General features: G+C 46.0%; 1 protein-coding gene across 1 annotated transcript in view; it reads right to left on the bottom strand.

Moving 5' to 3' along the window:
* The window catches only part of clasp1a (cytoplasmic linker associated protein 1a), a 58,778-nt gene that overhangs the window by 33,546 nt on the left and 2,302 nt on the right, over window positions 1-22,930 (bottom strand). Inside the window, exons 3-8 of the mRNA XM_083681252.1 lie at window positions 8,206-8,284; window positions 7,722-7,825; window positions 7,362-7,453; window positions 6,838-6,913; window positions 6,279-6,376; window positions 3,312-3,382 (exon numbers count right to left, since the gene is read on the bottom strand). Of these exons, the coding sequence (XP_083537378.1) occupies window positions 3,312-3,382; window positions 6,279-6,376; window positions 6,838-6,913; window positions 7,362-7,453; window positions 7,722-7,825; window positions 8,206-8,284 (520 nt within the window). The remainder of the gene's footprint in view (window positions 1-3,311; window positions 3,383-6,278; window positions 6,377-6,837; window positions 6,914-7,361; window positions 7,454-7,721; window positions 7,826-8,205; window positions 8,285-22,930) is intronic.

Genomic DNA, 22,930 nt, shown 5'->3' with positions numbered 1-22,930 from the left:
ATAGAACCATCCTGTCCTGAGAGAGAATGTGTGTTTAACCTCACACAATGTAGCCTAATCCTTTATAAAAGGTTAATGGTGCATCACTGCACTACCTATACATAGGACCAGCTGCTAGTTAGAAACAAAGACTAAAATTGAGAGATCGTCCACAACACACAGTATTTTGTAACCGTAACAGTAGATACAAAAAAAATAAAAAAGGCTCAAGAGTCACAATCAGAAGTGAGATTTCTCACAGGGAGGGCGGCAAACGGGTGTGAAATATCACGTTTAATGCTTGGTTAGAAATGTCACTTGTCTGATACACACACCCATGCTATTTTATCCTACACAACTCAGAGCTACAATACCTCTTGGTAGTAAACAACAACGCTACAGCACCCTCACTACCTTCTTTACCGGCATTTGAAACAGCAACACCACTGTTCTCCACACTGACAACAAGAACTGTGCCAAAACAGGATAACTGTCTCAAAAGGTATGCAATAACAAGACAAAACAACCTGAAAGAGTTAACAGGATTTTCTCCCTCAACAAACACAGTTCTCTCCCCCCCCCCTCTGTTCCCCAGAGACCCCTCATCTAAATCAAGCCAGGAGAGAGAAAGACAGAGAGAGAGAGAGAGAGAGAGAGAGAGAGAGAGAGGGAGAGAGAGAGCTGCAGGAAGAGCTATAACCATTAGCCCCTGAGCCCTGTGTGATTTGCCCTTGACATTAAAGAGGCCATTCCTCCACAGCCCTTACCTTCCCCGGTTGTCATAGTGCCAGCGAGCGTTCCGTCCACACAGAGGGAGAGCAGAGAATGAGTGTAGGGAGATTGTTGCTCCAGCTCTGTCTCTCTCTCCCCGTCTCTCTTTCTCTCGCTCTATGCTCTCCTCTCCATCCCCTCCCTTCCCTTTCCTTTCCTTCCTCCTGCTCTAGTCTTGTGACTCTGCACCCAGGACTACTGCCACCCCTCACCATAACAGGAGCCTGCAGCGTCCCCCCTCGATTTCAGATCTGAAACATGATGTGCTTTACCTAACAGGTGAAGAACATTCTTAACTCTCTGGTAAAGGTTGGCGAGAGTTGGAACCAAGAGAGAAAGTCCTGTGGGTGAACAAACTACAACCAGCCCCAACTCAGTTGTTGTTGTTGTTGTTGGCCTTTCTGACCGTGTCTCATAGCATAAACATAAGACTAAAAACCAGGGATGGAGGCTAAATCAGTTTGTAGCGAATGTGACTGCTGAGGAGGACAGCCACCACAGCCAAGCACCCCACACTCTTGGTGAACTCCAGGAAAGCCCAGTGCTGACGCCTCAGCCCAACATTCTATCCCAGGCAGATTAGCTCCAAAAGCTCATATTTCCTTTCAAATGGAGCATGTTCTCTTTACAGCAGAAGAATGCCTCAGGAAAATACAGATATTTCACCACTACAATAGAAATTCAATAGCTTTCTGAAGTGTAGGCCTACTCTTGTGGAGGATAGTTTTCACTTGGTGGAATATGGTTTCCTCCGGTCCTGACCAAAGAAATATAGTTCTGTTCATATGAGAGCAAGGAGAAATGTCTACGATGAAAACAATTCTGAAAGGCCCGAACAACAAACACACAAATACAGAACATCTACGTTTTCCTAGCTTTCTGCCCATTAGCGGCATATCTCCTGTCCCTTTGAGGTATGCCAGCTGGAGGCTGAGAGGTTACCATCGTAGGAAGGAAGGAGAGCTACTCTGTCACTTACTGCTGGGAGCATTATGACCTCAATCTGGGTCTCCAGGCAACGGCTTGCGGGCCCACACAGTGCTTGGCTCGGTAGCGAAAGGACCTCATTACCATGTTGTGTTCTGTACACTACACTGCCCTCCGATGCCTTTGTGTTTACGCCCAAGCCACACAGGAACTCTTTACCTCAGAGTCGAGAGTCCTCTATCCAAGATGATGGGTAAACACGATCATCATCCGTCACAAATTAATTGTAGCTCAACTGTTAGAGGGAAACAGAATCACCTTGCCAAGTGTGTGATGAATGATTTAATAACTGCCTAAATTAATCATCTATTACTTTTGCTTTTCAAATTAAAATGCCATAAAAAACAGCGTGAGCTGGAATTTAATCTGAAAATATGAGTTTGAAAAAGTGAGGGGGCTGAAAGTCATAAAGCCCAAAGCTACAACAGTGTCCTTGAATTGTTTCCGCCCTCGAGATACCTGACTCTCAACAATATGACCAAACACATCAGACAGAGAGGTTCCTATGATGCATAAAGAGACAAAAACCTTCCTGAATATTTGACTGACTAGTCACCTCAACATTGATTAGTTGTCTCCTTTAGTTGTCTCCTTTAGGGGACTCCCACGTAATTGTCCTTGAGAAAAGAAGAAGTGACTGAGGGCTGAGCAGTTTCCACAGTTCTCCTCAGCTCAGCCAATCTACCTGCAAATAAACACTGTACCCAGTCAGCTAGAATGTGACAGAGTCAGCTAGGCATCGCTCACACCACTGCAAAGCCTAAAGCTCTGGTTACACACACAACACCAAAACTGCTGCACACGCGCACGCACACGCACACGTGCGCACACGCGCACACACGCGCACACACGGCTGGGTATGTTTTGGCCTGGCTACACTTAGGGAATGTGACATCTGAGAGGCCCAGTGGACGCTGACCTCCTGTGGGGATACTCATCCACTCAAGCCCCAGGCTGTCCGTCTGGCCTTCAGCCTCCCCCACCCCCACCCACACACAGCCGTGATGGCATTGGACAAGAACAGGACACAGGCCACTAGGGTGCCAACAGCAAGGAGAGAGGTGGCACGATGGGATGGAAAACAAGAGGGATGAGAGAGGAGATGGAGAGAAGAGAGAGAGACAGTGAAGAGAGAGGACTAAGGGTGCAAAGGAGGGAGAGAGGAGCACCCCTGAGGATACAGTGGCTGGCCTAGTTCTCTCTGCATATGGAGGAAAGATGTATACTACACCCCAACAATCCCAAACAACAAACAAACAAGATGTGATGCAAAATCTATTTAGGATATGGGTGTCCCAAATTCTGGCCATGTGATTTGTAAAAGTACAAAACCACATTTAAAAGACCGATATTTTCTCATGTCCCTCAGGCGGCGCTGCATGCTTTTGATAGAAAATAGACTTCGCTTAGAAATTAGTTTTGTCTAATTCTCTCAGCCGAAAGATATCTAAATACCCAGCCCAAAAAAGAACCATCTGAGAAGGTGCAAAGTGGTAGCAATAACAACACACACACACACACACACACACACACACACACACACACACACACACACACACACGTCCAGAACTCACCTGAGCCTGAGGAGGGGATCATGTTCCCGGTTCTTTGGACTTCATCAAATCTGCTGAAGATTACATTCAACCTACATAGGAGAGGAGGAGGGGAGGGGGAACAGGGAAAACAGGTTAGGAATCTGAAACTTAGGCAGGAGGATGAATGAGACCTGCGGATTCCTGTATCGATCGCCTCCTCAAAGAGAACACTTCTCTCAGTTTGGTAGAATAGAGAGCAGGCCGGCTCAAGGTAGACCAAATAATAAATCACCACACACAGACGGTGGAGTTAAAATGAGTGAGTGGATTTAAGGAAAGACCTTGGCAAGAGCATTCTAAAAGTTACAGAACTGAGGGATGGATTGATTTAATCTATGCATTTAAAAAGGTGTTTACCATCCAAGTTTCCTAACTTCTGCCCACCTCCACAAAATAGCACAGACACAATGTCTCTGTATCTTTGTTGTGCCTCAAACGCAGCCTGCAGCACTCGGAGAATCAGATATATCAAATTAGTCTGAACACAAAATGTAGCTAACTGGTCTAAGGAGGGTCTCATCTAGTAATGGGGTGTATGAGTCACTGGCAGTCCTAGAGACATCACTCAAAAATAATATAAGTGACTAATGTTATGTAGCGACTTCAATATGTCAGAGGATCACCTCATGTGTGTTGCGAATGGTTTCTAGATGACAAAAGTGTTTACAACGAGCAAACAGGCTAGAATATGCCAATTAAAATCAAAGTGTATACATTTAGGATTTATCTCCACTGCATTAAACAGACAAAACTGAGCAGAAACTTATTTGGTGCCAGTCAGTGATGAGTGATGCAGATTTAATCCTTTCAGCAAATCCCACATCCTGAATTGAACACTTTGAATTGTAAATGAGGCCCAACGTAGACAGAGTTAACACGAACTTGGCAATTCCACAGCTAAATCCGTTGACAGTCTAATGCATTTTTAGACATTTACTGTAACATTATTCTATGCAAATACACCACAGGCCTCACAAGCCATTTTAACCAAATATTCCATCCCCCTTTTCAGCAAAATGCAGAGTTTGCTTCATAGCCGAAATGAGAATTTGACAATCTCACATTGAGCGTGCAATATATTTAAATGTGATTCAAATTGCATATAACGGTGGAGACTTTGATGTATTCAAAGCTTGTTTAAGACGTGGAATCAAATAAATACAAAGCACAGATGCTTGCACAAAATGGCAGGAGTTAACCTCCTATCAGAACATATGGATATAAAGGCTTAGTATTTAACTTGATCTACTTAATCATCATTTTAATTGCGCATAAATCTCTCAGACTAACAAGATTAAGACTGCATCCACAGACGGAGGGCACAGGTGGGCACGGAACAGAGACTCAGCGCCCACCCTGGGCCCCAGACCAATCTAATCACAGGCACAGCACTCCTGAAGGGAGCACAATTGAGCTTAGCCAGGATTCTGTGAAAGTGAACCCCCTCCACCATGGCCCAACTCTGCCCTATGTATGGTCCATATAAAGATATAAAGATCTCTTCTCTCTGAGAAATGGTTTAGCAATGCAGCATAACTGTTAAAATGAGAAGCATATGAGAGAGATAGAGATACAAGAAAGGTTGAAAAACTCCTAACAAGAGTGACAGGGTTCAGAAGGGAACGAACTGAGATCAAGGAGGTCTTCCTTCTTCCCAGAGAGCTTTGAGTGCCGCGTAGCGGCCTGTGGGCACGGTAGTAAAACTATTTACAGGGGACAATCAGAGAGACAGATGTCCCAGAGAGTCCTGTGAACAGATGTCATCATTACACAGTAACCACAGAGACAAATGTGAGTGTGCTCCCCTCATAAACATGCAGGCAGGAGAGTCATCATCACTAGCATGTCAGTCCAACTGCCTCTGTGTTAACAGACTGCTAAATGCAAGCACTGTGCATGTATCACTAAGGCTTCAAGGGTAAACCAAGGGCCTCTATGGCGACCATACGTAAACCCATGGACTAGATTAGCATAGCATAGCCTAGCCTAGCCTACGCCCACGGCTGCCTCTGTGCCCTACGCAGCTGTTCCCCAATGAGGTGTCACAGTTCAGTGGCTGACCTAATCCAATCACAACTGCATTGGTGTACAGTATGGTGTAATTCAATTAAAGACCAGCACCACACACTCCACGTCCATCTGCAGTACCCAGCACAGGCAGGGTGGCGGCTCGGTACACCCACCAGGCTTCACTCCTCACATGGGAGGGGAATCAGGCTGTGTTCCAAGATCCACACTAGCATATTGTGTAGGCTAGTGAATACATGCAGGAATGCATTGCCAAATACATTGCTTTGTTCTATGTGGTATGTTAGCATGGTTATTGGAACACAGGCAGCGTCCCGACAGCCCCAGTGGAAGGGCAGTGGTGGTTATGGAGTGGTGGGGATTGCTCTGTCTATCAAACGCTGCAGGGCAGGAAGTAAAGGATCAGTCAAGCAATAAAGGGCCATTCAGGGGTTACTGTCTGAGGCCCAGGGCTGGGGCCTAATGACATGTTGAAATCAGCCTTTCACTGGAAAACTGCAGAGAAAAGACGATTTTTTTTTTTTTAAAAGAACAGGTAATATTCAATATAATATTCAACATGTAATGCTTTTAGGTTCCCAACCCCTCTTTGTTCACCAACAGCACAATGGCTCTCCTCCTATAGATGGGTGAGGCAGAGGGGCGTGGCCCCGACATACCCTACACACATATTTGCACACTGGGAATATCACGCCATGCAGTGTGATTTTCATCATGGCCACATCCCACAACACAGTGCCACGAGCAGAGGACGCTACTGTACCAGCGCTATTCCTGACCCATTTACAGTAGGCACAATACTGGAGAGAGAGAGAGAGAGAGAGAGAGAGCGAAAGACAGAGAGACAAAGAGAGAAAGAGCACTAAAGAGAGGGAAGCGTAGAGAGAGAGAGAGAGAGAGAGAGAGGGCCCAGCTTACCGTGACTGTGGGAGGCCCTTCTTGCTGAGGTCCATCCTCACCCTCTCCCCCACATGCCTGTAGATCTCCACCAGGCAGCCCATGGCTCCATCTCTCACCTGAGGGCCAAAATGGAGACTGTCATCTTACACTGGATCATCATAACCAGAGGATGACATCATGCTTATAGAATACAACTTACAATCACTCATATAGCAGTAGCATTACAACAAAGAAATCTGAAAAATGTAATGAAATGTATTACATTAACACTGGAGATCTGCAGTTACCTGGACACATTGTTTACAAGAAAACTATGATTTGTTTGTTTACTGTTTTCATACTCCTTCTCCACAGCAGATAAACATTGATCTGCATTCACCAGTACAACGCCAGGTGGCACTGTTCTGAGGGTGAACCTCCTCTGGCTGACACTAGGGGGCGACATATCCCTTCAGTAAAATGCTGCAGTCTACTCCTTTGTTTCTGTGCTGGAGTCTGGATATCCATTCCCTAGCCAGCAAAATAACTGATGCATGGCACAGCAAACAGTGAATGACACACAATAAACAGACTGTACCTGACTTGTGGGATCTCCTAATAGATTACATATGTGGGGTACAATTTTACTGAGGGTTAAGCCTTGCGCCCCGTACCTGAAAGACAAAGATACATAATATAGAAGAGCCAGGACTTCCTAACAGCAATGACTTACATTATGGGACAAGATGTTACCATTTCCAATGATACACAGCAGAGATTCATTTCACATAAACAAAATAGCCTCATGCATTAACTGAAATCACAACACTGAAATGGATTCAAAATGCTATCTTGTCCATTATGCACTTCTTGTTAAAGAATATAGCAATGTCAAAAACAGAGATTAATTTCACCCCACCAAAAAATAGCCTCAGCCATTCGCTTGTCAAAACCTCCATTGTTAGATGTAACCACTACACAGAAATGGAACATCAAAATGCTAATCTTGTCCATCGTACACTTCTCGTTATTAAAGAACAATGTCAAATACAATCAGTTTAGATCTCTAATGCCTGCAGAAGTCACAAGAGGAGAGATGGGTTATTCAGAGGACATGCTTACACACTGAGCGTAGAGATGAGACAAAGGCACACTCCCTCTCTGGTCCTGTTGTTCTTGTGTTTGAATCCTCCCAGCATTCTGTCCCACACATACTGCAAGAGCACAAGTAAGAAGTTAGCGACAGCTTCGACCGGGGACGACATGGACTAACACACAGTGCAGGTAGGATTGATCCCTAAATCCATAGGATTTAGGGATCAATCAGATCAACCAGTAAGTAAACAATCACCTGCGTTTCAACTGATCAATCGATCATTTGGGATTGGGCCAGGCCTTTTATGACACTGTTGTAGCACAACATCAAAGGCGTATCCTAAGATAGCATGACTCCATAGCATGAGTCAATGAGGGTTTCCTTACCTGTGGGCTGGCAGCCTGCTCCATAATCTTCAGCAGCAGGGTTTGATCTTGGTCTCTGACTTGGTCTTTGGCATCACCCAGACGGTCTATCAAACTGGGCAGGACTGGAGACACAGAGAGGAAAGGGGTGGAGTTATCAAGGTGTGAACGATGACTTCATTATCCATCCTGAGAGCAGGCGTGTCAAACATGAGTCCAAACAAAAATAACACTCTCATTAAAAACCTACTTGAATACAGAACAGAAGGACTAGAACACACATACAACCTCTGTAGGCATGATAATGCAGCTATTCAAAAATAACATTATAATAGGTCTAAGAACTCTTTTTGGATAAGACAAAAGCGGCCCCTAGGCAAAAATGACTTTGACACCCCTGCTGTAGAGGAAAGCAATTTTTAAACATTACGTTAAAGGAAATCTATTTTCATTTAACAATGTGGAGGGTGATCTGAAGACAATTAAATAACTTCTACAATATTACCTGTCCCCACGTGGGTCCTAAAGCGGTCCATTAACCTGGTCACTAAGGCAGATAAAAGGTCCATTCCTAGCAACGCCACCTGGAGAAAGAAACAATATGAAATTTAGGACAAATTACAAAATAAAATAATAACACAAAATATGAAATAAGTTACATAAAAAATAAATGAGAAACAATGGCATCAGTGACCGCTTCCAATTCAATTTCATAGTCTACAAGCTCACTGCACCAGTCTATTCAAATGAAGCCTGCAAAGGATTGTGGGTAAAATGAAAAATTCTCTGTTCATCAGCTCCTACAGAAAAAGTGGATGAAGCAGCCACTCTGTAACCTTCCTCATGTCAAAATACGATACTATTGGGACTGTACACTCCTATAAATTCGGTATAAAGTTTGCCACACCACCATGTAGAACCCCATGTCCGAGGACAGGTACCTTGCCTGCCCGCCCAGTTTACAACTTTCCTTGTCATGGGGTGAGAGAGCTGCTCAATGAACGTATAGTGAGAGTAGCCCTGCTAACACCATAACAACACATAAGCATCACCTGAGCGTTTGCTCAGTCCATGGTGCAATTTTTGGAAACCCCGATCGTTGTAAAATATAAGAGAAACAGACGATGTTAAATTCTGTATGGCAAACACTGCCATCTACTGGACATTTAGAATAACAGACTTGGACAGTGTAAATCACGTGAGTTTCACTCAGATATAGAAATAGGAACTGTTCTTGTTAGCCTACTGGTTTTATCACAATCATTTTCTATATCACATGTAGCATAATTTCAATCCAATCCTCAATTTAGTCCGGAGACAGTTTTACTTGAACACCACCAGCAGGCAAGTCTGAGGGCATAATCCTGATCCTTTGTTCTCAGACAAAAGGGAATTACAGTAATTAAACTGATGACAAGCGTGAAACAAAAGGCTGAGCTGGATCACCAGAGAACAGCAGTTCAAACCTGACCAGAGCTTTAACTGCAGCTCTCATTTCAACCACATAGTCTATGAATACAGACACACACACACACACACACAGACACAGACACAGACACAGACACAGACACACACACACACACACACACACACACACACACACACACACACACACACACACACACACACACACACACACACACACACACACACACACACACACACACACACGAGTGGCAGCCTTGGCTGTTGGCCAGCAGAGCTAAGGGCTGGAACATGGAGAGATCATGGTTGCTGAGGGAGACTGGGCCTCCCTGCCTTATCCATCCGTCCAGCCCTGCAGTCCTAAAGCCCCTCGCTGGCCCAAGCTGTCTACACCCACCGTCTGAGAAACAAGCCCTCCCACTCCCCGCAGACAGACAGATGGCAGCCTCCCTACTCTCCCTCCTCCACAGGCCTCAAACGAAGCGGGGATTTCTCCCTTCTCCACTGTTTCTCCATTCATTTGAACATGGCCCTCTCTGTTATTTTACCTCTCCCTTTCACCAGAGGAAGTCAATTGATGCTTTTCTTTCTACTTTCATGTATTGTGACTTCAAATGTGATTTTTTCGATGATATGACATCCTGTCAGTGACTCATGCAAACCCAAAAATGAGAACCTTTCACCAGGGGGAACCTACGGAAAGAAGGTGGCAAGGACTATTGTTCTACTTCATGACGGTCGGTCTCCATCTCACACCAGCCAAAATCAATTCTGTTCTGACGATAGATACAATTAGACACCTTCAGACCAGTCTGGAACATCTTGGCTAACCGGTGAGCAGAGCGTGGATCCATATAGCAGGAGGTATAGAGTTGGGAGGCGAGGCGTTAACATGGACTCATCAGGCTGCTCTAGCGTCTAGTCCACCACGGCGGTACAACACAAAAAGGGAGATTGATTCTAAGAGCATCTTCGTATTCTACACTTCCGATCCATCCACTGACGGTGCTACATTACTCAGGCTACTTCAATTTCCTGTATGCTGACACGCACCCTACTCCTCTCTGGGCTGCGCCGAGACAGGTGGCCGTCTTGTCTGATAGCACTGGTAAAATAAGCTCGTCTCCGTCCCCTCTGGGAGCCATGTCCCCATTAGCTCTGCAGCGCATCGTTAGCGCCGTAGCCGTGTCCATTCAGGAGGGCTGGGTTTCCAGGGCAGTACTGCAGCAGAAAGCATTGTTTTGTGCTGACTGAGAGCACCCAGACCCAGACTGCACACAGCAGATCTCTACATCACATAGATGACCTAAAGAAAAAGGGAAAAACGGATTAAATCCCATCCCGCTAACGTGAACGTTCTAAGAAGTCCCAGCTCCTTATTGTGATTGAACACAGAAACATCATGGGTTATTTTAAATGCTGTTTTCGGGCTATCTGAATTGACTTCACTGAGCTTTACATAAGCCAGAGTATATGTGTATGCCAGACGTGTTTTATACCATTCCTCATTCAGTTCCACGCATTACAATGAGCCCGTCCTCCGGTTTCTACCTCCATTAGCCTCCACTGTTGTGCCAGAGGACCCAGCAGCCAGCGGTGCTTGCTTGGTAGAGCTGTGGTATCCATTAGTGGGAAGACAGTTTCCTCTCGTGCTACAATCCATTTGTATTCATAATGGAGACTTGGCTAAATGACACCTCATTCACTCAAACATGTCCACTATTCATCCCCATGAGTAATGGAAAATCACTATCCCCTCCCCCCCCCCCATACACTCTCTGATGTGGATGAGGCTTTTAAAATGTTATCAAGGCACAAGCCTGTTGTTCCTGTGACTTTCATTGTATTTCCAGTCGCCTCACAGACAGACTCACAGGGACACACATTGACTTGACAGGGAGAAAGCACTGTCTCCACAGCTCTCCCCTCTCCCCTCTCCCCTCTCCCTCTCTCCCCTCTCCCCTCTCCCTTCACTGCAGATGTTCCTACACGATTAAATCAGACAGTCCCATCCACACACACACACACACACACACACACCCACTGCAGTGATTTTCCATGAGTCAGGAGAACAGCTGGGCTGAGTGGCATTCTGGCAGGGGGAGTGGAGCTAGCGCGTCCGGACAGAGCCACAGTAATAGCTACAGGAGCCTGTCATTACTCTGGATGCCTGTCCCTCCCCCCTCCCCTTACACACACACACACACACACACACACACACACACACACACACACACACACACACACACACACACACACACACACACACACACACACACACACACACACACACACACACACACACACACACACACACACACACACACACACACACACACACACATCAAAGGTAGACAAGATAAATAAGCTAATTCTGGATCAGTTAAAGTGTTACAGCACACACTGGTATGAGTTAGAGACTAGTTGACTGGCTGATCCTAGACCAGTCAGTGCTCGGGGGGGGGGGGGGGGGTGGGGGGGGGGGGCAGTAGATATTACACTAGATGGTGGTGATATTACACTAGAGCTGCGTTTCTCATAGCAGTGCAGTCAGCCAGTGACTCAGCTGCTACAGTCAGCAGCCCTCAGGACCTGAGGGAGAGTGGAGTCGAGGAAGAGACTAAACACGCATTAGAACAAATATCAACACTCACACAGCCCTATACCAACACACATACACACACACACACACACACACACACATACATACACAAAACACACACAGCCTCCAGTATTTCCATTCCACTTCACAAAGATGATGCTCCCTCCCCCCTCTTTATGCTTGGATTCCTGGAGTGAAAACAGTGAAATGAGAGCCTCCTCCTCCAGCCATCAACCCCCCCCCCCCCCCCCCCCCCCCCCGCCCTTCCTTCCTGAGTATCCTCTCCAGTACTGTACAGTATCATCCCTCCGCTGAATGCAGATAGCTGAGGCATTTATGTTTACTGGCCATCCTAGCACTATCACAAGGGCTGACGGTGCTTTCTGAAGGTTTTACATGCCTGTGTGTCATCTGTGTTGACACCAATTAGCTGTCTCAGCCACATTCCCAAGAGTGTGTTGTGTTCATATCGCAGGTGAGATTAAGCAACGGGTCAGGGTTTCCAGATAAGCGGTGTGTGTGTGTGTGTGTGTGTGTGTGTGTGTGTGTGTGTGTGTGTGTGTGTGTGTGTGTGTGTGTGTAAGTGTGTGTTTTTGTGAGCGAGCCCGAGCACGCTTGTGTGTGTCTGTGTGTGTGTGTGTGTGTGTGTGTGTGTGTGTGTGTGGGTGTGGGTGGGTGCGTGTGTGGGTGTGTACTCGCAGAGCCCTGAAGGGGCTTTAGCCTTTGCTCTGTCTCTGTGTCACACTACTGCAGCTATTACAAGCCACATCACTGCTACTGCCTGAGGCTGTTACACATCCAGAATATAGCTCTCCGTCTCCCCCCAGCCCTGCAGAGCTAACACTAGATAGGATACTAGTGTACCACTTCCTCCTTCCCACATAGTTTTGTAGAGAGATGTGCTCCCGGGTAGATAGGTGACAGGACAACAAATAATTAGCATTGGAGCAAGAGTGTCCGGCTCTCTTTCTTTCTTTTAGGTGTCAGGACAAACCATGTGACTGGTGTTCTGCTCATAGAGATAGGACCGTGTCCTTTATGGTTGGGTCGATTGTTCTGTTCTGAGGTACTCATGGGACCTATTACTACTGCAGGCAGGCTGGTAATCTGCAGTGTGATCAAAGCCCATGAAGAAGGACAACATTGTTAAACTGATTATTTGTTCAGGTTTTATATAATCTACCTTTTGGGGGATGCTACATAACAAATCAGTGAACACATGACAAATGGAAAGCCAGGTTAGACATAGGGCAATCAACGGATAATAACTTCCTAAGAGGAGGGTTTACTGTATCTGATTGAAAACTAGCTGATCACGAAGATTAACTCTGACAAAACAGACATACACCAACACACACACGCAAGGATGCACACACACACGAAGAGCAGATGTTTTACCCAGGATTCAGGGTCCCCCCTCCCCCCTCTCGCTCTTTGGGCCTAATCTCCAGGCAGACTCAGTGACTGAAAATGACACACCATCAACGACTCCAGGCGGGGCGGGCATGACCAGGCTGGGACTGAGGACAGAGTGACCGCTGACCATACATATTCCACACACACACACACACACACACACACACACGCAACAGCATGTCAATGCAGTGGACGCACAACCACAGGACCTGTCCAACAAGATTGGAAAAGGCATCCATCTGCAGCAAGACAAATGTTCTACTGGAAGTGAAGGCCACAAACACGACAACAAAACACAAGCAGACAGCTGATTCAGGATGTCGACACTAGGACGTCAGAAACAACATGACGTAACCTGGGGTCTGACTACTTTACCCCAAAGTAAAAGAGTGCGAGGCTAGATGACGACAGGAATGGGATTATTGACAGATGGTCATGGGGGTTTAGTACTCATTCTCAGGGTCATCCTCCAAGCAGCATTATTAGCCCACGATTCCACATTCACCGTTGGGCACGTTGGGTTTCCCCCACTCAAACTGGACAAGGGGCTAGAGAGCCAAATGTGTATTAACACATTAAATCAGCTTGTGAACAGCCCATCACTTTTCTAACCACATAAGATCAGATCAGGGGACCTATCCACCTGGTCAAAAAACAAAAACAAGCCATGACGAACAAAGACATCAATTGTACAACATAACGCTTGGACAGTAACTCGGGCTTGACAAAATCATGTGGTTGTTAACCGGAGGAAACCTTTGAGCAAGCTAAAAATAGCTGGAGGAAATGTGGTAGGAGTCTACATGTAGAGAAAAAGAGGGTCAAGAATGACAACAAACCATTAGGTTAAATCCCATAACACATGCCAGAGGGGAGCACAATGACCACAATAGCATCTTCAGAGTCCTTGACGACAAGGCCATTTCCTTTCTTCTGATATAGACATGCCACTGGCTGTGTGTGTGCTTGTGTGTGTCCTGTATCCTCACTGTGTGGTCTTCCAAGGTCAAGAGGATGGTGTGGCGCAGCTGGGGGGCTTTGAGAGAAACCACAGTGACAGAATAGGGGTAGGCGAGGTCACACACCAGTCTGTGTTTCCCAAAATAGACCCTCACACCCGAAATACCCTCTCTTTTATGAGACACTCTCTTCCCCTTTTGGTCAGTTTCACTTCTGTCTGAGGTCAGTTGTCTGGTTAGCAGGGAGACTTTGGGGGGCCTCTCTGACACACTTTCCCCTGAACTTAACAGCCATTGTAGTCAGGACCCCAGGGTCAAAGGTCACTTCAATGAGGTCCTGGTGGTGCCGTCAGCGTCTGAGATAGAAGCCGTGAATTCCAATCAGTCGTTGGGTAATAAGCCATCAGCACATTTTCAGTGTTGAATGATGTCTGCTTTTTAGGATCATAGTCAGCTGTTCAAAAGCCTATCTAGTATTTGTTGTTGATAAGGGATGGTGGATATTGTTTAAGCCTATGCCTGGATGAAAAGATACTTTTACCACTTCAAAGTTCAAACCATCAATTCACACATTGATGAACCAACATTCTGATCTGGTTCTCTCAGTCAGCACTCTGTCTTCTCATGCTGAGCTATGTACCCTTCACAGCAGTGCTCATCCAGTTAAAAGGGAGACTCATTATTGACATAAACAGTAGAATGATCTCTTCAGTGGGTTTCAGCTTGAATACTAATCTCATCTGAATACTAACCAGGCTGGTTCTGAGAAAATATGAGAGAACACAGCCAGTTATCACTGAGAACCTGACTGCAGAGGAGTGGCTATAGCCTATGGCCTATCTCTATTGGAACACATCACTCCAAATGATTAGATTACAGAGCTTGATCAGGAGGAGCGAGTGTGAGAAAATGAAATCCTCTGAGGGAAACACGGGTGGAGACTGCAATCTAACGCAAGTACTGCAGGTCGGCTGCTTCATGTACAAGGTGTTCTTCCATCAATACAAGTCGTAGTCTTTTCTTCCTCTATCTCCCCCTCCAATTTCTGCTCCCTCTCCTTCCATCCTTCTCCTAGCAGGGATGCAGGGCGCCGTCATTAAGCCATACACAGGGGTGGTTTCATCAGTAACAGGATCATATGCCAGGTGCTCATGAGTGACTGACAGACAGAGGCTCAGTATGGCAGCACCACTGCCATGAGACAGCAGCTTTGAACTGTTCCCTCACTTCCTAATCACAGCTGATTGGCCGAAACTGAATGGTGATCTAATAATGCGATCCGGATCATATTGTGATACCGAATGTGATATGGGGAGGGATTGAATTTAGAGAAATAAAAAGGGAGGTCTTCTCAAAAATCATTTGAAATGGTCAGGAACATCTTGTGCAATCAATGCCTCATTGGGTCAACACTATTCCCGAAATGAGCGGCTTTGGAAACATTTCTAAGGCGCCTAAGTAGGACGGGAAGTGCTGACATCGCAGGTCCTTCTCCACTACAACCACTAGCAAGGCTATAACCCAGTCTGGCTGTGACAGAGCAGGTTCTGAGAGGTGGCCAAGCAGCCTATTGAGTTAGGAGGCTGGTGCCTACTTCACAGCAGAAGGTGAAACCTGCCTGGCCTTTTGCAATGCTGTGGTAATCCAATTGCGAAAGGAGAGGCTGCCACAAAAGTCAAAGAAAACACAGTGGCGTGTGCTCTGCACACAAGTGAGGCATTGTGCATCGCAGGAAGAGAGTGTGAAAGAAAAACATGACAATTTGGCTTGGAGTTGATTGACAGTGTCTCTTGCCACTCAAGCAACAGTCAACACCTCTGGATGGCAGAGGCTTGAGTTTCACCTGTACTACTCCTGTAGCAGGGCTTGAACATGAACATTGTAGAAACAGTGAGAGAAGAGAGTGGACACTCCTACAGCCATTTACGTAGCTAAAGCTGATGGACGTAAAGGACCCCACAGTTATCGTATGTCATATTATGTTTGCTTCATAAAAGGATTTTACATGATGCACGGCTACCACGAGGACAACGTGAAAATTGAGACTGGGGATATGGCAAAACAAGAAGTTCAACAGAGTGGACAGAGAGAGAGAGAGAGAGAGAGAGAGATTGAGATAGAGAGAGAGAGAGACACCACTAGGTTGTCACGGGTTGGTCACAATGTCTTTACATAAGAGCTGTGCAGTCCTGGGGCCTCTGTCTGCTTGCTGTGATGGGGCCAACATACAGGGCCTGTTGTTGAGGACAGGGCAGGGCCCACACTGATGCTCATCTGATCAGCCCTGAGGTCTCAGGACACTGACACCCTGGATTCATCTGAGAGACTGTCATTGTACAAACATTGCCAGTTCTAGTTTCCGCTACCAGAAATAGGGCCTGAAGTTAAGGGCAGGGAGCAGGCCTAGGGCCTATGCCAAAAGAAGCGAAGGCTCAGAAATTCACTGAATGTCTGCAACTTAAATGATTACATAACAAGAGACCATTGTTGTTGAGTCAAAGATGACAGTGTAGAATCAAAGCAGTTCAAAAGTGCTATTAGATGGTGGAGGGGCATCTCTGGCTCAGCCTGAGTCATTGCGTCGTGACTGCGGATATGGACACACACTCAAAGGTACTCTCATGACCAGCAGTGGGCCTGAATTCATGGAGAACAATACACAAGTGGGCTTTAGAGGGTCTCACTCAAACATAGAAATCATCCCATTTCTCTATCACAGCACTCACAAACTCACATATGCAGCAATCAAATGCCATTTGAACGCTTGCTGAGTACACTACTCTTATTGATTAATATCTTAAATCATAAATTACCAACTAGAAATTCCGCCTCTTTGTAATCTGCCTGATTACAAGAAATATATTCCCCAATCATCTCTGAATAGTCTATAATAAGCCAGGAGGGGTTACACACAACCAATGTGAGAAGACATAATTGACTAGGCCTAGCCTAAATGCCTTTCCCATCTCTTTGTCTGGCAGCCACATACTGGACATCCCACACCAGCCTGCCGGTGCCACAGAATAACTGGTTGATCCGGCAGGAATTGGGTTTTGAATTTTCAGAGCACTGTTTGGTAATGTTGGTTTATTTTATTTTTTTAAATGAGATTTGACCTGCCAGCATCACTATCATGCCAAGAAGACAAGATCATAGGCTAGCCTAATAGAAGTAAACAAAGGAGAAAAATGCAAGCATGTAATATTATGGAACTCTATAGGGATTAAGATGTGCAATGCTGCTCAACTCAGCAAATACCACTCAGATTAAATAACAGATCAGATTATGACTCCTGGGGGACAGTAAATAAAGGGGCTGTAACAGACCAAGCCCAAGGCAGGAGCACAGAAAGACACATCACAAGCGAAGTAGAGATGAGAGGAATATTCTGACAGTAACAAAAGACTTGTCATTCTGTTTTGGTTGTGCTAGATGATGACTTGACAGGGTTATAAATGGTATGGGGATAGAGAAAATAGCTACAGAGAGAGAGAGAGAGAGAGAGAGAGAGAGAGAGAGAGAGAGAGAATTGGCAGGCTGCCAGCGAGAGTAGAGATGACAGAGCCACACACTAAGTGTTCCAGCAGCAGGTTCATTAATCCAGACTCCAGTCCGCTCTCTTCCCTCAGCCCCTTCTCTCCTCTCCTCTCCTCCCCTCTCCCCTCCCCTCCCCTCTGCTATCCCCTCCTCCTCCACCGCGTCATCCCCATCATGGCGCTGTCCTGCTGCCAGCCTGGCTTTGCTCTTGCTGGAGCTCCACATCACCTGAAAACCTGCACAGCAGATTCACAGACGCTCACACAGGCAGGGAGGCTAACTGCACCCTCACACACATAGGCTACAGTATCACACACACACACACACACACACACACACACACACACACACACACACACACACACACACACACACAGCAGCAAGATATAATTTAATCATCCAATACAAATTAAGGAACTGGGGTGGTTGTCAGGTTCAAAGAAAATTCTCTCCAATGCAACCAGTGAGCCTGGTTAGTATCAGTAGGTCGGAGAGCAGCAAGAGCAGTGGAATTTCCATGTCTATCAGTCGTGGTGCGCCTGTGAGTGTGTTAGAGGGTGATGCAAGGTGAAGGAAGAAATGGAGTGTGAAAGGGAGTGAGAGAGAATACATGACAGGCAAAAAGACATGACATACAGAAATAAAAAGGGGAAGGAAATCTGAATAAGAAGAGACCACCAAGTCCAGAGAACGACATCACCGGAATTAAATGATGAACACTTCATTATTCATTTCGTCATTCAGAAGAGGAGCAGAAAAGGATTGAAAGGCATACAAAAGTGGCGATACAAAGAAAACCTAGCCTACAAGAAGTTGTGAGAAAGGAGAGAGAGAGGGAGAAGGAGAGAGGGGGAGGTGAGAGGGGGAGGTGAGAGGGTAAGGAGGAATATGTGATGAGGAGAGGGTTTTTGATGGCAGTCTCCCAATAACACATTGGTCCCAACAGGGTGAGTGACAGTGTGCTAGCCCCCTGGAGGCCCAGAGAAGGCTAACATTCCCCCCCCCCCCCCCCCCCGCCCCATTCCAGCCCACCCCCTGCCCACCCCCTGTCCTGCCCCCTCACCACAGACAGCCTCCTGATGTCTGTGCTGTGGATGTAAAATCACTGACTGGGGCCTTGTACTCCCTCACACCGCTCAGCAGCGTTTTACAGTGTCATGGCTGTTTGCACTAAATAAATACACACCAACAGCAGAGGGAAGAAAATGGAGGGCCTGTGTCATCTTTACATCAGCCTTCGTCTGGCTACAGTGATGCTCTGTGCATTCCGCTGGCTTGCCAAACTTACTTTCTTTGAGTCAAACACAATTGAATACTGTGGATTAACGTTTAACATGGGCCTGTTTTTGCCTTCTTTCGACAGAGGCACAAAGTCCTCCCTCGGTTAACATGACCCCAGTGCGTGCTGAATTTCTAACCTATATGCTTGCTAGATGGATTGGCCCAGAGTTTAGCCAGCTTCAACAGCCGATTTGTTTCCCGAGAAGTAAAAGGCCTGCTGCTGTGCATCATATTACAGTGTATTCAAAAGGCACGTACTGTAAGTTTGTGTTGCCTTGTACTGTACATAGCATGCAAGGTCAATTAAACCCTGAGCATTAGTAAAGGCTTTGGAGAAAGGTTAGAGGGCCTAGACCTACTTGTTTTGCTGTTGTCACTCAACAGAGAGACAAACATGTTGGACCCTTACCTCTCACCACCACCGCAAGTGTGACTGAGAATCCGTTGAGCTAAACGGAAGAGTAGCATTTCACCAAATGTCATCCATCAAAACAAGCCCACGGGGGAGCAAGGCAGCAGCAGGAATAGAAAAAAGAGGTTTGTAGAACAAGTTACGTAGTTTCAGGCTGCATTGGAACAGGGCCAGGTAAAGAGTTTGCCCCAGGTCCCTATGATTTAGGTGGCATCACATGATGTAACAAGAGTTAATCTACTTAATGCTAGTATATATTCAGTTTACTCACGGGGAGGAGAATTCAGTACTGCATTTCAAGGTACGGAAATAATTAGGTCATCATTATTTACCTTAACAGTACAGTGGCTCTTGCACAATAATAACTTAGGAATTACTTGTCTATTAGAAAAAGTAGGCATAACTATTGGGAATTATTTGACAACAAGCAAAACCCAACTTTACTGACAAGCAGGCAACATCATTATTTGATGCAGAGCAGCAAGGCCACACCTGGCTCCACAGTCGCCTATGTCAGTCACAATTAATGCCCTATGATGCTAGCATTGCTGTCACTCCACTGTCCAGACCCTTTTTATGACCAGTCTCAGAGGGCACACTGGACAACAGGCAGGCAGGCAGCCAGCCAGCCAGCCAGCCAGCCAGCCAGCCAGCCTCTCTGCCGCAGCCTCTCATACACACACAGGGTCTTCCTCTATGGCGATCTCTGCACAGCTTCCTCTTTAATCTGCTAAGAGGTAGAATATTCTGCTGCTAGAGCAGCTCAGTGTCACATCGCCTGGCGCAGACACACTTCAGAAACACTTACAGCCTGGGTGTTTTGAGAGAGCCAGACTTCCTGGGGTGACTGTGGAGAAGGCGAGGAGAGAGGGGTTGAAGGCAGGGCTGGCACTCTGAGGAATGGAGGGGGTGCATGGAGGGGGCTGAGCACTGAGCAGAGGCCAGACATGGAGGCTGCTGCTATGCTGTCTGACTGATTTCTTCAAGGCTCATCAAACAACCGATCTCTCTGAGGTCATGGGTTTGGTCAGAGCCAGCCAGCTCACCTGGGTCTGTGGAGCTACACAATGAGAGGCAGATTTGTGGGTAACAAACAAGTAAAACAAGGTCTACAGCTTGGATATCCAGCCTCAGCACTGGTATTTTTCTTAGTTTGGGTTTGTTTTGTTTAACTTATTCATGTGACAGGTAGGCCTAAGGCATACTTTGGGTAATAAAGCAGTGATAAACACAGGAATTGGGTGTGGATTGGGGGAGTGCACGGCCACCTGGGCAGAAAATTCTCAGCAGGTCAGGTGGCAGGGGGGGCACGTTTGACCTGACCTGAGTTTGGGTGTCTCAAGTACTCATGGGACACTACATTCAGCACCAGACAGACAAGAGGTGGGCGGGGCCGCCATGCACTGTACCAAAACTGTGAATTATGTTGTGAAAGGCAGCACTCCAACAGCCAGACAATAACCCCCCCCCCCCCCCCTCCCCCTCCCCCTCCCCCTTCACCCTAATCCACCCTCTGGATAAGATATAATGACAGTAATATATATCTTTAGAAGAGCTACTTTCTTTCTTCAAGCAGACACACCTGCACAATTAGTCGATCGTTAAATCTCCCATTACATGCTAATCTTGTTTTAGGGTTGGATTCAGCAAAAGCTGCTGAGTCGACACACCCTTGTATGGAAGGGAGAGAGAGACTGCAACAGAAACCATTGTGGGAGGGGAAATGTCAATTGCCACAAATGTAACAGTTGTTACATGTCCTTATTGGATATGCATGATTCATGAGGTCCAGTCTTGAGAGGACAGGCGCTCGAATTGTACTATGTTAGCCCAGCGAGCAACAATGAAACAGTCTGCCAAATGAAGGATTAAGCGACATACTACAGTAATGCCTCACACGTCACTCCGTTAACAGCTTAACTGTGACAATTTCTATGGCTATGTTTAAAGCAGGGTACAGTACACTGAGCTGAACTGTATTCTCATAAAGTTACAGTATGGAAATGGGACCACAACTGAATTCCACTAGTCTATAACTGTACTTATTTTTCCATTCAACAACGGGCGGTGATGGCAGGACCAGCTATGGGTTTACTGAATCTAAATTCATGAGGTCCACAGATTGTTCATGAAAAACTGTAGTCATCCTAGTTTGAATAGACCAGCATATTGGGAAGTGACCATAAAGCCTGCCGAACTCTAACCTTAAATGCTTGCAGGCTTCTCCTCCAAAACTCTGTTTATGAAGAACAAGGCTTCGCCCCCCCACTCTCTGCCTGAATACTTTCCACATTACTCGCCACATCAGCCGCAGTCTGTGTCCAGGCACACTTTGAGGCCACTGCTTGCCACCGAGAGGCACAGAGAAATCATTACCACACAGACAATGGAGACAGAGGATTGCTTTCCTGCCCTATCTGACCTTGTGAAATAACACATCAGACATCACCCCATGTGACCAACCTGGAGAGTTCAAAAGAACAGCCAAATTTAATAAAAGAGATGGGTGGGGAGAGGGGAAGACGTTTAGGAGACGCAATTATTTTACCTGTGAAGGAGAACAAGTGCTATCAAAATGTAGGCTAGGCCTAGGCCCAATCCAGGTCAGAAGCCTTCTGGTACAATGTCTTATGTGGACTAACAGGATTGCTATTAAAAAGTGAAAGGCACCTCTCTCAGGCCCTGTGGCACCCCATATCTGAACCCCTCAGTTACCCTTTCATCAAAGCAGTAATGAGGCCAGTTCCAATTAGGCCTCATGCTTTGCACTCTGCACCAGTGGTTTTCAGGTCCCAATGATCACCTCGTCACTTGTGCCAGAAACAGCAGACGGAACACAACACCGTAATCAGACAGAGACATAGCTAAGCTATGTAGGGCAAGTATGGCATTGTTTAGATAAGATATCTCAGAGCCACTGGTATACAATGAAAGCAGCATATCATAAAATGAAATCACCAGCTTAGTAAACAATGCAATGAATATATTATTCACACTGAGAGATTAGAACAAATGGGGGCATTGACAAATGGGGGCTGCTGATAATAATCAGGTTAGATAAGTCAAATTGGTACCCCAGATATAATTCCAAAATACACTTTCATCAATCATTCTACAAGAATGTAGGCCAACTGTAAAAGAAAACAATGAAGTTTATGCTTCTTGTGCAATGCAAGCATGAAAACATCTCGCCTTTCTTCAGAGCAAAATAGTCTAGGAGAAATAATTCGTCAAGACAATGGAGGAAAGGGTCCTTGTAGAGAAAACTGTCATGTTGCCATTCCTCTTGGTTGAGGTCTTGCAGTTGAACATCTGATAGGTCAGCAGCATAATACATCTAATCATGTCTTAATATGGTTTGTGTATTCATGTCATAAACCTAATCAGTCTAAATCCAAGACGCTTCCTCTACAAATCTTCAATAAAGTCAAGGTTACCCTTCAGTTTTGTATCAAGAAAATAAACTCTGGAACTATGGTGAAAAAAAATGATTTTTTTCAATCAACTGATCTCTTTGAAAGGCTAATCATGAAATATGGCAGGTTGAATAACTTGCATGATGACATGGCACATTTTCGATGACCTAGCTACAAACCAA

Source organism: Argentina silus (assembly GCF_951799395.1).
Source record: "Argentina silus genome assembly, chromosome: 12".
Lineage (NCBI taxonomy): Eukaryota > Metazoa > Chordata > Actinopteri > Argentiniformes > Argentinidae > Argentina > Argentina silus.
The sequence above is the reverse complement of the archived record's forward strand: the minus strand, read 5'-3'. Positions and strand labels throughout refer to the sequence as shown.